Source organism: Pollicipes pollicipes, unplaced genomic scaffold (genome assembly GCF_011947565.3).
Source record: "Pollicipes pollicipes isolate AB1234 unplaced genomic scaffold, Ppol_2.1 Scaffold_3087;HRSCAF=3621_pilon_pilon_pilon, whole genome shotgun sequence".
Classification (NCBI taxonomy): domain Eukaryota; kingdom Metazoa; phylum Arthropoda; class Thecostraca; order Pollicipedomorpha; family Pollicipedidae; genus Pollicipes; species Pollicipes pollicipes.
In genome coordinates this window covers 47,217,033-47,233,119 of record NW_023596225.1, presented here as the reverse complement: position 1 = coordinate 47,233,119, position 16,087 = coordinate 47,217,033, and the positions used below count along the sequence as shown (strand labels likewise).

The 16,087-nt window shown below is 56.3% G+C and overlaps 2 protein-coding genes across 2 annotated transcripts in view; both read left to right on the top strand.

Moving 5' to 3' along the window:
* The window catches only part of LOC119090294 (cuticle protein 19.8-like), a 22,863-nt gene extending 12,796 nt beyond the window's left edge, over positions 1-10,067 (top strand). The window contains exon 2 of the mRNA XM_037213078.1: positions 9,934-10,067. Coding sequence (XP_037068973.1) covers positions 9,934-10,067 — 134 coding nt within the window. The remainder of the gene's footprint in view (positions 1-9,933) is intronic.
* A 4,742-nt stretch (positions 10,068-14,809) lies between these two features.
* LOC119114893 (cuticle protein 7-like) lies at positions 14,810-15,130 on the top strand (the record flags this gene model as incomplete). The annotated part of the gene is made up of 1 exon (XM_037238947.1): positions 14,810-15,130. A coding segment is annotated over one exon (321 nt), but the record flags the coding sequence as incomplete, so codon positions are not given.
* Between the last annotated feature and the right edge of the window lie 957 nt (positions 15,131-16,087).

Sequence of the window (16,087 nt, the reverse complement as noted above, 5' to 3'; positions counted from 1 at the left end):
CAGCGTGATGGCAATCAAAGAAATTGATGAAATAAAAATTGTGTCCGCCAAGCATTAACTACAATGTTTGGCACAGCATATATATTTTGCTTGCTGAATATAGATAGCGAGTGATGTTGTAGACGATTAAATATTTCACCGTGTAGTTATCGCAAGTTTGCTCAGACACATCTTCAGTTTTGAATCAAACCGGTCTTTTTGACTAAGCGGATTGATTTGATTGCATTACTATCACTCCTTCCATCGTGTTGCGCGCCTGATTGCAGATCGTGTTCTAGGTATTACTGTCTTCCACCTTCCCCCTCCATTTTCATCCGCATTATCACAGTCTCGACCAACCCCGCCCAGTTTCTCGCCGCCCGCTGTAGGACGGTGTTGCGCTCCAGCGCTCAGTTCACCGGCGCCCCGTTTGGCGCCCGCCTTTGACCTCGCATTTCACGCGCACTTGAACCGGCGGCTCCGGTTACGTCATCACCCGGTGCGACCCCCTCGAAGGGGAACGATCGCGTGCCGTTCGCATGTGAAAAGGTGATCAGAGCACGCGCGCGCAGCAGACCCGTCAACGTAACACCTTTCATATTCCGCGAACGGGACACGCTTCATGAGCCAGACGCGTCGTGGAAAGCTTATCGCACCGTTCGCTCGGCGTTTAGAAAGTCGTGGGTGGATGGGGGTGCGGACGTATAATTGCCCTGAGCGGCGGCTGCCGAAGTTAGTATGCACGTGCTGGACATGTCCACGCTCGTTAGCAGCGGTGCGTGACACCCGCTCAGGCTCGGCGCCTCTCTCCAGCCTCGGCGGAGCGCCGCGTCCAGAGCCGACGGTCAGTTGGACCCTGATGCGCCTCTCCTCAGCCCCGGCAAACGCCGTGTCCGGGCCGACAGTCAGTTAGATCCTGAGATGCCTCTCCCTAGCCCCGGCGGAGCGCCGTGTCCGAAGCAGACAGTCAGTCAGATCCTGAGATGCCTCTCCCTAGCCCCGGCGGAGCGCCGTGTCCGGAGCAGACGGTCAGTTGGAACCCGAGGTTGCACTCCTCAGTCCCGGCAGAGCGCCGTGTCCAGAGACAACGGTCGGTTGGACCCTGGGGTTCCTCTCCCCAGCCCCGGCAGAGCGCCGTCTCCAGAGACAACGGTCGGTTGGACCCTGGGGCTTCCTCTCCCCAGCCCCGGCAGAGCGCCGTCTCCAGAGACAACGGTCGGTTGGACCCTGGGGTTCCTCTCCCCAGCCCCGGCGGAGCGCCGTGTCCGAGCAGACGGTCAGTTGGAACCCGAGGTTGCACTCCTCAGTCCCGGCAGAGCGCCGTGTCCAGAGACAACGGTCGGTTGGACCCCGGGGCTCCTCTCCCCAGCCCCGGCAGAGCGCCGTGTCCAGAACAACGGTCGGTTGGACCCTGGGGCTCCTCTCCCCAGCCCCGGCAGAGCGCCGTGTCCGGAGCCGACGGTCGGCCGGGCCCTGAGGCGCTCGTCGCCGCCGGCCACAGCGGCGTGACCAAGGCCGGAATGTCAGTAGGCAGGCGGCTCCCGGCGTGACGCGCAAGGCGTGAGGCGTGAGGCGTGACCAAGTCTCTCTTGGCAATGGCCCCACGGTCCGTGAAATGGTAATTAATGACTGCGGCAGGTGTGGACTGCGCTGACCATGTCTCGAATTCAAGTGTGGTCGTATGCTGTCTTAATTGTGAATAGTCTCGACGAAACATGAGCCATAATGGCCGCACGGCAGCAAAAAGGGACCTTACGTCACTGACAGCTGTAACGTGTCGCTGCCAAACGATAAAATCTTTACGCTTTAGCTTGAAACCAGTAGTACAACGCAGGGTCACCTTTGATCGTGCACACGGGAGCATGGACACCTGTTCACCACCAGTTGTAATTGTCCGATGCTGCGCCTGCAGCCCTCATGCTTCCAGCCTAGGTCACCACGCCGGGAATATCTCAATAGCTTGTGCCTGAGCTGCCCTCTCAGCTCATCAGTCATATATAATGATTGGTGTTCACAAACCCACGCGACAGGGAGCGCCTCGTGCCTCCGGAGCAGGTACCTGGGCTCGATTGCCATCCACAGCTATCCCGGATTAGCTCTGCAGTCGCCCTGCATTGCTACGGACAACACTTGCCCTTGAATCTAGTGGTAGTTGAGTGGTCCTGATGGCTTAAGAATCCTTACGTGTTTAACATTTTGCTCTAACTGTGAGATCGACACGGTGGACAGATGTTAAGGTCGAAAGCGGAAGTTTCCATCGTTTTGTCGTGTTTTTCGGCGCCGCACAGTCTTACTTACAGAGAATGGTTTATCGACATGGATAAGATTTCATACAACATTCCCGACAGACATGTCGCTGTCGAAGGCCTCGTTGCGTTCCCATTGCAAACATCTGATAAATATATGTAACATTGCCGCAAATGATGAGCATTTTTGTAGCTTTGACCGGCACGTTTTCATCCAGCGAACGACTGTGTTTCCCCGCACGACTGGCAGTCATCCAACGACCCAACCCGCCCGGACATGGTCGCAGGTCTGGAAGCCCCAGAATATCGGATACGCCTGTCCACCCGCGGCTCCTTGTCGTCCCGGCTCTTCTGTCGTCTCACCAACGATGACGCGGCGTGCCGGCGCGCGGCCTTGCACCAGATCGGAGGAGGGCCAGGACCAGATGGCGGAGTGGCGTCTGTGACAGACGCTGTCACGCGCAGCACTGGCTGAATTCGCGCTCCTCCGTGCCGAACCGATATGGGTCAAGGTCGACTGTTGTGTCGGCTTTGTGCAGGCGTCGCGCGTCGGTCACAGTCCGCGTCGGTAATGATCGGCGGCTGGGACGGTGGCTAATTCGCCGGGAGGGTAGGCGGCGGCGGCGGCGCGCCACGCGGCAGCCAACGACCGGCGTGCGGCGTGACCTTGGCCGGCGGCGGCCACGGCGCTTCCCGGCCCGCTGACCCACAGCGGGCGTCGCCCACTCTCGCTCTCGCACACCCGCTGAGTCGCTGACCGCCGCCGGCCGCCCCGCTCGCCGGCCCGCCCCCGGCTGTGTACGGCAGGCGGGCGGGGCGGGGCGGGCGCGGCGGCGCGCCGAACGCCCGGGCTGGCGCCGACCGCCCGCGACCAGGTCATTACTGTCCTGATGACGGGATGAGTAGGGATCACTGTCCTGAAGACAGTAATGCGGGATAGGATCACTGTCTTGATAACAGCAGTGGTGGGGAGGGGAGCACTGTCCCTTCGTCTTGGGTACACTGTCCTGAAGCCGTGCTTACAACAGCGGGTAGGAATCCCACTACTTACGACATTGGATGACGGGTCTGGGATCCGTCCCCGCCCTCCTCCTCCTCCTCCTTCTTCTCCGCTTCTTCCTCCTCCTCTTCCTCCTTTTCTTCCCTCATCCTCAGGCTTTGCTTACGACCGGGTTTGCCTTTGGCCAGGATCCCTGCATCGACGACAGGGCGCGGTAAAATAACCGCGCCCTGTCGTCGACAGGGCGCGGTTATTTTACCTGAGGGTAAAATAACCGCGCCTCGACCACCGCCTGCTCCTGACGAACCACCGACCTGCTCAGACCACCGCCTGCTCCTGACGACAGCAGGCGGTGGGTCTGACCCCCTCCCTCACCGCAGCCCCATCCCCACTACATCCCCCGGATGTCAGGGGTAGCCGGGGCGGATCCTCCTTCTTCGACATGGATGGCGGGGATCGAAGGACTGCTGCGGGGGAGGCACTGCGGCGGGATTCGGCACCGTTGGAGAGGAATTGGTGCGACCTTCGGACGTGACGGCGGCTATTTCGACCGCGGACGATTGATATGCATCATTGGACCAGGACTTTCGCTGTGCTGTATGATGGAGTTGCGGGTATTCATGCCCTTGTCAGCTAATGATGTGGTGAACGTGCACGAATTAATCACTCCGTTAACTAACACTGTGAGGTAACTAGCCGCCGTGTGTGACCTTGACTGACGCCCTACTCGGCCATGTTTTGCAGAGGTGATGCTGAAAGTTTAAAAAATCGGATTGCATCAACGTTCTGGCTGCTGTGCGTGTTAATGGGCGGTGCTGTCGAAGGTGCTGCTGCTTTCCGTGACGTGCCGTTTGTCTACAGCTGTTCCTGTGGCAATATGTGCGAGGGTCGTAGCAACCAGGATGCGAAGGTCCATGTTGGGCGCTTTGCGAAATTAACATTAGGCTCGTTGTCCAAGTCACGACATGATAGGAGTTGATTGTAAAGACGTTACTAGCCCCGACCCTCTTGAGATATTCCCACGCGCCTGAATATGTATGACAATTTGAAATATTTTAAAAGCAAACAAAACGCGAATACCTTTTGTCATATGCCTGAGGCCTATCATGCAACAGAACCTTATAACGGAGTAGGTCGTGATGTTGTCTTTGCTGTCTGATGTGCCCGAAATTTGCTTGCCCTTTCGCCGGATTCAAACAACTCATCTTATACACCTTGGCAGCTGCTCGGGTGCAGTTAACGTCAACAACTGGTCTTAGGACGGCTCTCCGTGATCTGATTTGGTGGCCTGAGTGCAGCTGCACCACGACTGTCGCGCGTCGTCTATCAGCGCCCAGGCAGCGAGCGGGCAGCGGCTGCCTCTCCAGCGCCCCGCGTCGGTTCCACGCGGCCGCCGACTCCGACTATCTCCGCCGGCTTCCGCCGCTGATGCAACGACCCATCTCGCGCGCCGCTCTCCGCGTGCCAGCCGGGCGGAACGCCGCCGTCGCCGTGTCGCAACGGCGCGCTCGGCCGGCGTCGCCAGGCTTCGTTAGTCGCAGTTGATCAACCCACTCACACCACACGCCGTCTGGGAGGCCGCGGCGCCGGGGGCGGTGGGAGGCCATCTGGCCGCGCTTGACGGGCGCCTGCGGCGGGCCCATCGCCGCCAGGTGTCGTCTGCGAGCTGTCGCCTCTGTGAGCTGTGAGCTGTCGCCTCTGTGAGCTGCGAGCTGCCGCCCGGCGAGCTGCGAGCTGTCGTCTCTGCGAGCTGCCGCCCGGCGAGCTGCGAGCTGTCGTCTCTGCGAGCTGCCGCCCGGCGAGCTACGGGCTGTCGTCTCTGCTAGCTGTCGCCCGGCGAGCTGCGAGCTTGCCGTCCGGCGAGCTGGGCTGTCGTCTCTGCGAAGCTGCCGTCTCCGCGAGCTGCCGCCCGGCGAGCTGGCTGCCGGAGCGAGCTGCCGCCCGGCGAGCTGGGCTGCCGGCTGCCGCCGAAGCGTCCAGCTTCGGCGTCGGATGGAAGCCTTCTGGACCGGCGAGCCGCGCGTCTCCGCCATTCCGCGCGAGCGACAAGGGGACGCGTTTCGCTGTCTGTCGCCGATGACGGATGCCTGTGCGCAGTGGACGGGAAATCGTCTCCGATACCGCCGGATGGTAAAGCGGGTCCGCATCGTCCGGCGTTGTTGCGTGTGTTCAAAGGAACATTTCGGTATCCATCAGCGACCACATTGTTGCTTCACGTCATGAATGCCTTCCCTGTGTGAACCAGAGTGGAGAATTTACACACCACTCTACCTGCCTTGTTTCGAGCTGTTCTTGCGTGGTTACAAGACGGCATTAATGAGGTGTGCTAAGTACCACAATCCACATGCTATTGCCAGGAAGCTTAGTAAGCTCCAATGTCGCCATGGGAGTAACGCAGCGGAATATGGCATGACCGGAGGGCAAACATTCTGTAAGCATTTTCTCACGACGCCGAACTGGCTAGGGGCCGAGCTTCTTTTGAATTGTAACAATATTTCGTTGTAAGATGAATTAACTATAAACATATACATTTGACACTCTTACCTGTCATAGGCCTGCTACCAGGATTCATTCTTTTCAAATGCTTCATACTTGAAAGCCGGAGGCTGCCACTGGACACCTGACCATAGTGGCCGTTGATCACTCGGCCGTGCCAGCCTCCACGTCTATCAAAGCTGCAGCAGATCAGCTTTATCTGCCTATAGATATTTGCTTGGGAGTAGAAACAGTGATATGCTTATCTACAGGACCACGGTTTAGATATGTTTTGAAATGTTGATATACTAATATTATCTATTATCTAGACTAATATTATCGTAGGGCTCCACTTCATATGCCTTTGGATGCTTACGTGTTTACATATTTGGCTGATCCGAAAGTGATCGTTAGTGGGAAGGGGCAGGGGGTGGCGTCAGTGCGGTCGACAGACCTCCCGGGTCTCGTCCGACAGCCGGCAATGCCTCCGATCGATGGCGTGGCCGCGTGCCGGCGGTGGCTCTCACGCCGGGTCAGCGCTCCTATCCTTGACGTGAGGGCGGCCGTGGGCGCACCGTCAACGGCTCGTCACGCGGCGAAATGACCCGTCCTGCAGCGGGGCCGGGGGCGGGGGCGGGACGGGGTCAGGGCGCTGATACGTCCCAGTGGTCACCGACATGACGTTGTTGACAACGGAGACCAGTTCCGTTTCGCATGGTGTCCGGTGCGATGACCCCGCCGAAGGTCCCCCAGCGGCGGGCAGCAGCCGGGTCGGCTGGTGAGAGGGGATGGACGGCGTGTGCACCGTATTCATCAACTCCGATATAGCCGTTCCCGTCGTGAAGAAAAGCATTAGCCAAGCGCCGGCCGCTGAATGATGAACTGCGTCGATCTAGCTTCGCTACCCTGATTGTACTGAATGGATAGCCATCCGCTTGAGCTATCTATTTCACCAATCCGCCATGTAATTAATGGTGACATAGCCTGGATCGCGGCGAGGTTAGACCGCGGCAGCGGCGGTCCCCCCCCCCCCCCCAACGCCCGGCTCGTGGCGCGGGCCGACGGCCGGCGCTGACGTCGATGATCATCGGCACCGACGGCGGCGCGCGTGGGCAGCCGACGGCGCGGCGCCAAGGTCGGCGCCGCCGCCGAGAACAATCGAAAGTGGCGGCCGCGCCCGAAGCGTACCGCCGCCGGCCGGCGGGCCATTGGCCCGCCACTTCCGATCAGGCGGAGCCGGTCGATACGCCTGCCGGGCGCGGCCGCTCCCACGCCGGCGTCCGTCGCCCGCGCGCGCGCGTAAACACCGATTGGCCGAGCTATTCGCGGCGCGGCCCGCGGCGACCTCGACCCTGCGCCCCGTGGCCGGGGCGCGCCGCCGCCCCTCCCGCTGACGCGGGCGCGGTCGGCCGAGCTGACGTCATCCGCTCAGAGCCTGGTGACGTCGCGGGGTCGGGGTCAGCGCGGCGGGGGTCGCTGGCGGGTCGTCTGGTGCGGCGACCTCGACCCGCCGGCCGCCGGCACCGCGCCGGCCGCGGTCGGGTAATGCGCGGAGATGGATGACGGACGCGGGTGCGCGACAGGACGAGCTTGATGGAACGAAGCGGCTCACGCGCTCAGCTAACTCATCCATCAATATCAGCCGGAGTGAAAAAAACCAACACTGGTCGGTTCATTTCGGCTCTCGGCTGCGGCGCGGAACGATTGTCTCCAAGCAGCAAGCGAATGGTTCGGTAGATATGTCAAAGATCGACAACTGAGGCTTCTGCCAAAATCACGGCGCTGTTAAGATTCACATGTACGATATGAAATGCGTTAGTGTCATGCGTTTCGGTGGAGGAGCCGAGGGTGAAGCGTCGCGAAAGGTATGGGGTGGGTGGGGGGCGAAGCCCATATTTGGAAGACAGAGGGGCTGTGGATGAAGCTAAGTCCCCCCCCCCCCCCCAGTGGTCTGAGCATCGGGGTTGGCGTGCTATTGGGGGAGGGAGGGGCAACATTGGGGACTTTTTCCCCCAAAGAGATACGAACTTCCATACATGACAGCGCTTTAAAGCAGATGCATCACATTTGTTTAATGTAGTAAGAATAAAGATACATTCAGCGTGACGTAACAAACCTAATTGCAATGTGACACCTTCTAGTCACAATTGTGCCAGACGTGCTAGGCCCGGTCCAGTTCCAAAGGTCATTCTGTCCACAATCTGACCGAGGCAGGTAGTTTTGATAAAACGTTGCCTGAACGCGTGTGGTCGACAGGAGTCATAAGCTGACGCCATCCAACGCCAGTGCACCCATTTTGACCCACCATTTGTCATGGTGTATGCGTAGTGCGTCGTTGCGGACACTCTAATTGCTGCATTTTTACGGCTCAATGGTAATGTGTCAAGGTGGGCGTTTGGTTGTACCACCCTTTTCTTGAGCGGTGTCATTCAGCCTTGCTTGACCGGAAGCGGGCGGATGGAACCCGTCGGTGCACTCACCTGGACCACACGAACCAGTGTGGTGACAATCTTGGACAGTTGGCATTGACTTTGCTACGTTTTTGTCTTCGGCGCTTGTTGTTCACTCACCACGAATCGTTTACAAAAACGAATGTGTGTTGTTGACGGGAGAGATATTATGAGGCACAGTTCTGAATGGCAATAATGGACCATTTAGTCTCCTATGAGTTGGCGACCCAACGCTGTGGGAATTACCTGGAAATGTTCTAGGTCAATCGGTATGCCTTATGCTCCCAGCGGCTCTGCAACGACGCATGGAAACATTCATATGCGGCCATAGCAGGGGGCCATTCGGCACAAATTACCCAATTACACAGGTATGCTTGGCTATGCAACAATCAATGCTTGATGAAGTGATGATCACTCAGGAGCGGATGATAATCTGATGATGTCAATGACAGCATAATTAAGTAATATGACAGCGTGCCAATACCAGCGGCATACTTTTACCACTGCTTCTCTTAAGTTCCCCCTTGTTTCATCAAACCGCCTGTAAAGCCCCAAGGGACGGCGTCCCATGCGGAGTTAGAAGCCACAATGTACGGTTATGACTGCGTTGTTTTGATTGCAGTGGGAGGTAAATGGCTCATTAATGCTCTGTAACTGCGGTCACGGTCACATAAACTCGGCGTGCCACCTTTGCCAGCGCCGCCGCGCGGTAAACACTGCAGGAAACAATTCACGCTGGCCCCTCTTCTTAGCGCAAGCGTCGGCCGACCGGCTGCTTTCTCTGCCCCGGCGGCGGCCGCAGCCGGCTTGTTTTCGTCAGAGTAAGTTATTTCCCTCATGCATACCCTAATAGAGGCGTCACCGTTTGCCTGTTTACGAGACGCAGTCAAAAGGCAGTAGGTGAAGGTCCCCTGACACGGCCGTTGCAAACATGGCGCGGCCACACACCGCTAACTGGGTCAGATGGAATCGCGGTGCGCCGCTGGGACACGTGGAACGCAATTGCGCGTGCTGAGGCGGGTTCGCCCCCGCCCGCGCCTGTCGTGTCCCGGTGGAATCGCGGCGCGCCGCTGGGACACGTGGAACGCAATTGTGCATGCGAGGCGGGATCGCCGCCGCCCGCGCCTGTCGTGTCCCGGTGGAATCGCGGCGCGCCGCTGGGACATGTGGAGCACAATTGCGCGTGCGAGGCGGGATCGCCGCCGCCCGCGCCTGTCATGTTCCGGTGGGAAGGGGTGACACCCCCTCTCCTCCCCCGCACACACTCCACGCAGGATCAGCCTCCTCCACCGGCCATAAACCGTCAGCCCGAGGGGAGCGTGGTGAGACACATCGGGAGAGTGGACAGCGGATAAAAAACTGTTTGCGACACTGCCGCTTCATCGGGCCAGAGCCGGCCGGCCGACCCAAGATCCAGACGATTTCTTGACAGTTGCGTTCCCGAGAGCCTGCTATCACTTGTCTTGGCCCCGAGACTGGCTCTTGCTGATTGTATTGAGAACGTTCTGCTCATCGTAGGAAAGATAAAATGATAAAGCTCCTTTGGTAGTTGCTTTTTTAAAACCTCGCGCGCCGCTCTGTGTCCAACAGGTGGCATTTAAGCTCGTCACCTACGCACGGCACCGTCGGCCTCCCATCGGTGATCACCTTCAGTAGCTGCCGAGCGCGTTACACACGGCTGGCCGGCGTGGTCGGCTGCGGAAGAGGTGGCGGCTGCAGGCGCTCCCCGGACCGTGGACCAGGTCGGCCTTTCCGCCTGACTGGGCGCCGCTCAGGTCCGCAGGCTGGGTGGGACCCGAGCTGTGGCTGGGGCAGGCGCGGCACCCGTCTCTGTGCCAAGGATGCGGCTGGGCGCGCCCGAGCGTATCGAAAATCGCCGCCGGTTTGATGAGCGCGCTGGGCGATTTCACACCGTGAGCGCGGCCGCCTTGTTTGGTATAATCAGAGGCCGATGAGGGGTGAGGGGTCACATCGGTTAACGGTCAGGGCTGGCGGGCGGGGCACGATAGTAGCGTCCATTATCATTGCCCTGCGCAGCCGTGCGCCTCAACATGAAGCCAGCTGCGCCCAGTTACTAGCACTGGGAGCAGGAAGATGCTGCTTGCATGGGCGTTGCCATGAGGCGCTGGAAAGGCAGGCGGGGGGGGGGGGGGGAGGGAGGGGGATCAGGTAGGACAATTTGCAGCCAATTTTAAAATACAACTAACTAAATGCGAAGACTTCTCCGCAATGTATGGAAAATGGCAAAAGGTTAGTGGAAGATTTCCAGCTACACACCTAGTATATCCCTTCCATCCAATCCATGTTTGCCATTTACCCAAAAATTGTGGGAACGCCACCGATTGTTAAGATCTTTAAGGTGCTTCTAAAAGCCGATGCGAGCAAACTGTGGATGAAAAAGCCGTTTTTATTTGAAAGCGACGTTTTAACGTGCTATGAAGGGTTTAAGCTTTTGCAGTTTTTGTACATACGGCGATCTCACCGCTTGCAGCGGCCATTCACACCGACTTCCAATTTAACAGCCTTGATCCCACGTCGTGCGCTGAACAGAGCCATCCCGATATGTGCCCGGCCTCCCGATCGCTCAGTTCAGGACACTGTTGCCAGGCTGGGCGCTTTGTACGCGTACCGTGGTATCTAGGACAGGATTTCAAGCGGACATCCCGACAGGATCTCAAGGGGACTTCCCAGCAGGATCTCCAGGGAAGCCCCAAATAGGGCCTCAAGGAGACCTCCCGGCAGGATCTCATGGAGACATCCTGGCAGAATCCCAAGCAGACCTCCCAGCAGGATCTCTAAGGAAAGCCCCAATAAGGTCTCGAGGAGACCTCACGGCATGATCTCAAGGAGACCTTGAAACTCCTGGTGGGATCTCAAAGAGACCTTGAAACTCCCGGTAGGATCTTAAAGACCACGCCCGTCCGTCCGCTGTTTCGGACACCGCTCTTTTGTTCCCTTCCTGTACCCACGTGCCCCCTCATCTCCACCCCACACGAGTGGAAATGGGAGTAGGTGCGCATGGTGGTAGAACCGGGAGCAAATCACGCCCGCCGGCCGCCACGTCCACCCAAGCTATTGAGCTACTGCCGCCACGTCCACACAAGCTGTTGAGCTGCAGACGCCTTGTTCACCTAAGGTTCTGAGCTGCTGGCGTCACGTCCACCCAAGCTGCTGAGCTGCCGGCTGACACAGATGCGTATGCAAGCTTGATCCACCTGTCCAGTTGCAGATTGTTCGTCATCGATGGGTCACAGGGGTTCGGTGGGCGTGATGGGAGACAAAGTGACCACAGATTAGACGCACAGTCAACCGAGTTATGGGGAAGACCTGTTGATTGTCGACGAAATAAAGGGTTCAGTATCTTCCAGTCAGCAGACACTGTATAAACATATGCTAACCGGTGCAAAACATTAAATTCCCAACAAAGCAGTGATTGCGTTCGTGTCATCAGCATTCTCTAACAACGGTCGCGAATGACAGAATGAATGAATGAATGAATGAATCGCGAATGACGGTGCTTCTCCGGCGAGCGTGTGCAATCCCGCGACTTGTTATCACCGCGTTATCTGGTCATGATCGTAAGATGAGTCTCGAGACCAAGCGACTCAGACCCTGTCTACGAAAATGGTTCGTATGGAAAATGGAAATGGAAAATGGAAAATGGAGGCCTGTGAGCTGCGCTTCACCCAGGCACTGGGCAGCAAAAGACCCAGTCTATACTCCCGCCATCCGGTGGGTGAAATCATAAGTAAAAGTTCGTGCAGCCTGCGCCCGGTTTCACTACACCAAGGAAGTGCCGGGTTGCCATGCGAACAACAGCACTGCACGAATCAAGCCGCGAGCGTGTAGCTTTCAGACCGTTATTGTATGAGAGGCAAGGATGCTCATTTGCGTGCGCCGTAAGTCAGGCAATGACGTCAGGGATTGTGGGCGGCAAGAGCTGGTCCCTCACTTCTGATTCGTGCCTCACGGGGATCGGTCCTGTGCAGCGGCACAGTCAAGGGGTGGGCGGCTCATGATGCTTTATCTCCCCCCACCCCTCCCACGTCAGGTTCGAGCGTGGTTTTCCATCACGACACTCACTGATATATATATATATATATATATATATATATATATATATATATATATATATATATATATATACCCGGAATCTGGGCATCAGGAAAACGACTATGGTTATAAATATCATGAACACTACCACGCGCAGCGACGTCTAGAATCTAACAGCCATTATTTAGTGACAAGATAACTGAGTTAAATTCTGCGGATAACCGCACGGACATGCACGGAACACAACTGGAACAGTTGAGGTCCCAGAGCAAAGTAACTGCTGCTGGCTCATCGATAAGGTATGTACTGTAACTTTTAGAGGTTGTGGACTTTGTTAGTTTGTTCGCAGTGCAAAGGTACCGTCATGAGCTGGTCTACCTCACAAAGCATTTCTTCCGTTACAAATCATGTCATACTCCCCCAGCCGCAAGCATCGACTGCGCTCTGATGCTGTCTGCGAATGGTTTTTGAAGTTAAATGCAAAGAATTTGCTGCCCACTGTCCGAAATTATTTGGTAGCCTTATGTTGGCCCGGAGTTGTCTCGCTCCGCTGGAACATCTGTCGCGTTTTCACATTGGCGTGGGCCGAATGGAGGTAAGTACACCGCAGAGGCAAACTCTCAGGGCTGTGCTTTAGCTCACTGCATCACGGCTCAAGGTCAGAGGAATCCTGTTCAGCTGGAGGGAAAGCCCCCAATTTGGAGAAAAAGGCTGTCCAATAAGGGACGAAAAAGACGCTTTCGGCCGGACGAAACACGCTTTTGGTGGGGGTGAGGGGTGTACAACCATTTTCCATCGCTCTGCCTCCTGCATATTCTGCAAAAATGCACCACTGTCGAAGAAAAACTGGAATGCGTCATGGAATGAAACGCACGCAAAAATGGAATGCGTCAGCTGCTCTGGATTTGTTGGAATTAAAAAACAATTTTCCCCAATAACCTTTGACTACTACTATAAAAAGCAAAGCAATTTCTAGTCCGGATCTTTGAAGCAATCTCCCATGCGATATCCTTCTCTTCTTTCTCTGCCAATGTCACGGGTTAGCTGTATGGCTTAGGATAATGTGAGAAGAAATGCGCTCTATGAATGGAAGAAACGCACGCTGAGAATGTACTATCAACGTCCCTCCGAACAACCAAACCCCTGATCAAAACTACTGTGACGGAATCCTTCACCAGATAAACTGAACATGACATGAAAGCGGCGTTCAAACAGCCTGTCATTTGGAGCACAATGATCCCCGAATATAAGTCCAGCCGTGTAGTGGCGCTGATGGCTACAACACACGGTCTTGGGAAATGTATTACAGCGGATATATTAAGCTACCCATTGTCGCGATTGATTAAAATACGCAGTTTTCCCCCGCTGAAGCTAGACTGTTATCATCATCCCCGCTCGTGGAGCAGCTGCCTCGCCTATGAGCTGGCTCTAAGCTTCCGGCCACGGGTTCAAGCCGGTGGCAGTGGGCGCGCCCAAGGGCGTGGCCATGGGTCCTGCGCTTATTCATCGGTCCGACCAGGAGAACAGTGTGGGCCAGCCTATGACTGGGCGCAGCGGGCCGTGACCTCAGGCCAAGATCTGGTCTTGGCCGACCTATAAAAGCAAAGACACTGTGGGAATCTGCACCAGTTGCACGGCGTACCCGGCCACTAAACCACACAGCATGAAGGTAGGTGTCACCAAGCATACAGCTGGACAAGTGCGCTGGTAGCTGCCACGGAGCCATTTGCCACCGGCATTGGGCCAATGTGTTTGACGTAGTCACGGAATCATAAAGCTAGCAGTCGTGTGGATAGTCTTTGGTGCATATTGAGTCTCTTCCATGAGGCTGATGTTGAAAATGGACGTTTGTTGTGTCCTTTCCCGGCAAGCACCGTGCATTTTCCCTCCAAACTAAGTATGGCCAAGCGTCCCTACATCACAGTCATGGAAAAATGGCCCAGGTATACCTGAGGTAACCCTAAATGACATTACTCCACCGCAGTTGCCGTGCAGGCTCTGGAATCGTCATTTACAACGACGTATCTCGAACCCAAATGGGCACCGAAATGAATGTCACCAAAACTGTCAACACCAGAAAAACCTAACTTTTGGCGAATGCCTACGGATTTGTGTTGGCTTTGAGAAAGGCAGCGTTTTACAAACCACGGTATTTTTACATGTGCTTTCAGTGCTCTGTGGTGTGAGCTGCGAATTGAATGACAGATGTGGTCATTACATGTGTCGACTGTAATAGAGCCTAATGTAATAACGATATCGAATCGAATGTAGTAAAGCCGTTGAGAAATTATTTAAGATTACTTTCGCATATCCGTAACATAATCGTTATGGCATTACAGGTGTTCATTATTGCCGCCGTTCTGGCTGCTGCCGCGGCCGCCCCGGAGCACAAGACGTCTCATCACGTGGCACCGACCTACAAGCCAGCCCCTTACCACCCGGCCCCGGCCTACAAGCCGACCCCGGCTCCCTACCATCCTGCTCCGTCCTACAAGTCCGCGCCCTACCACCCGGCCCCGGCCTACAAGCCGACCCCGGCTCCCTACCATCCTGCTCATTCCTACAAGCCCGCCCCCTACCACCCTGCCCCGTCCTACAAGCCGGCGCCCCACCACCCGGCCCCGTCTTACAAGCCCGCCCCCTACCACCCTGCTCCGTCTTACAAGCCCGCTTCTTACCACCCGGAGCCCCAGTACAAGGAGGAAGCCAAGCCTTTCGCTTACGACTATGCTGTCAACGACCACTACTCCGGAGCTAGCTTTGCCAAGAAGGAGGAGAGCGATGGCCACAACACCCAGGGATATTACTCGGTGGCTCTGCCCGACGGCCGTGTCCAGCACGTCAAGTACGTCGCTGACCACTACGGCGGCTACAACGCTGAGGTCACCTACGAGGGAGAGGCCACCTACCCTGAGTACCACCCCGCCCCTGCCCACAAGGCTGCTGCCCCTGCCTACAACGCTGCCGCTCCGGCCTACAAGCCCGCCTACAGCCATCCCGCTTCGGCCTACAAGGCGGCGGCGTACTAGTCAAATGCCAAAGAATGTTTTCTATTTAAACGCACAAATGCTGATGTTGTGAAACTTTTTTGTGACCTGACTCGCTGTGTTTCAATAAACGAAACACTCAAGCCGCGCGTGTTTTTACGCAAGCCGTCTTGCGTTGTCCAGTGAGCTAATTTCAGTGATGCCGCTGCAACAACAGCCAAGCAACAACCAACCGAAAATAATGTCAATAGTATGTTATTTAGCCACGAGGTGGTTTATCACAGGTTTTGCGTGCAGTACCTCCGCCAAAAATACTGCCGGAAGTTTTCGGTACGATTAAGACGTATTGAAGTAATTATTTTCAAACGAATATTCTCGGTGATCAGTAGAGGTGATGTGTTGAAAAATAAATGCACCGAAACTCCTTAGATGGTGGTTATCATTGTACGATTCTGTTTAACTTCTCTGGCAAGCCACTGGGAAAGAAAGCTCCTTCTCCTCGTGTCTGGAATGACTCAGATCGTTCCAAGTAGGTCCTTCACAGCTCCAGTGCTACCAGGCGGTCAGGTCGGCATATTCTGCAGGGAATATCTTTCGGATTACATATCTTAATGACTTGTAGCGTGCCAAGTGCAACACTTTTTTTGTGGATTTTTGTTGGTTTTATTTTTCGCACGCACAAACTGTTTATTTCATAGGCGGCGATTCGCAGCTCTCCCACTTCTTGCTCTTCAGAGATAATTCACAGAACGATCGGACCGTAAGAGCTGAGTCACTGCGAGCTGACTTGACTGCACATCCAGGTGATCAACGGGGCGTGTCCAACTGCCACGCGCCACCGGTCGATCTCAGACCGGCACCAGAGTGTTTCCGTCAAGCCGCCGCACCACATGGCGC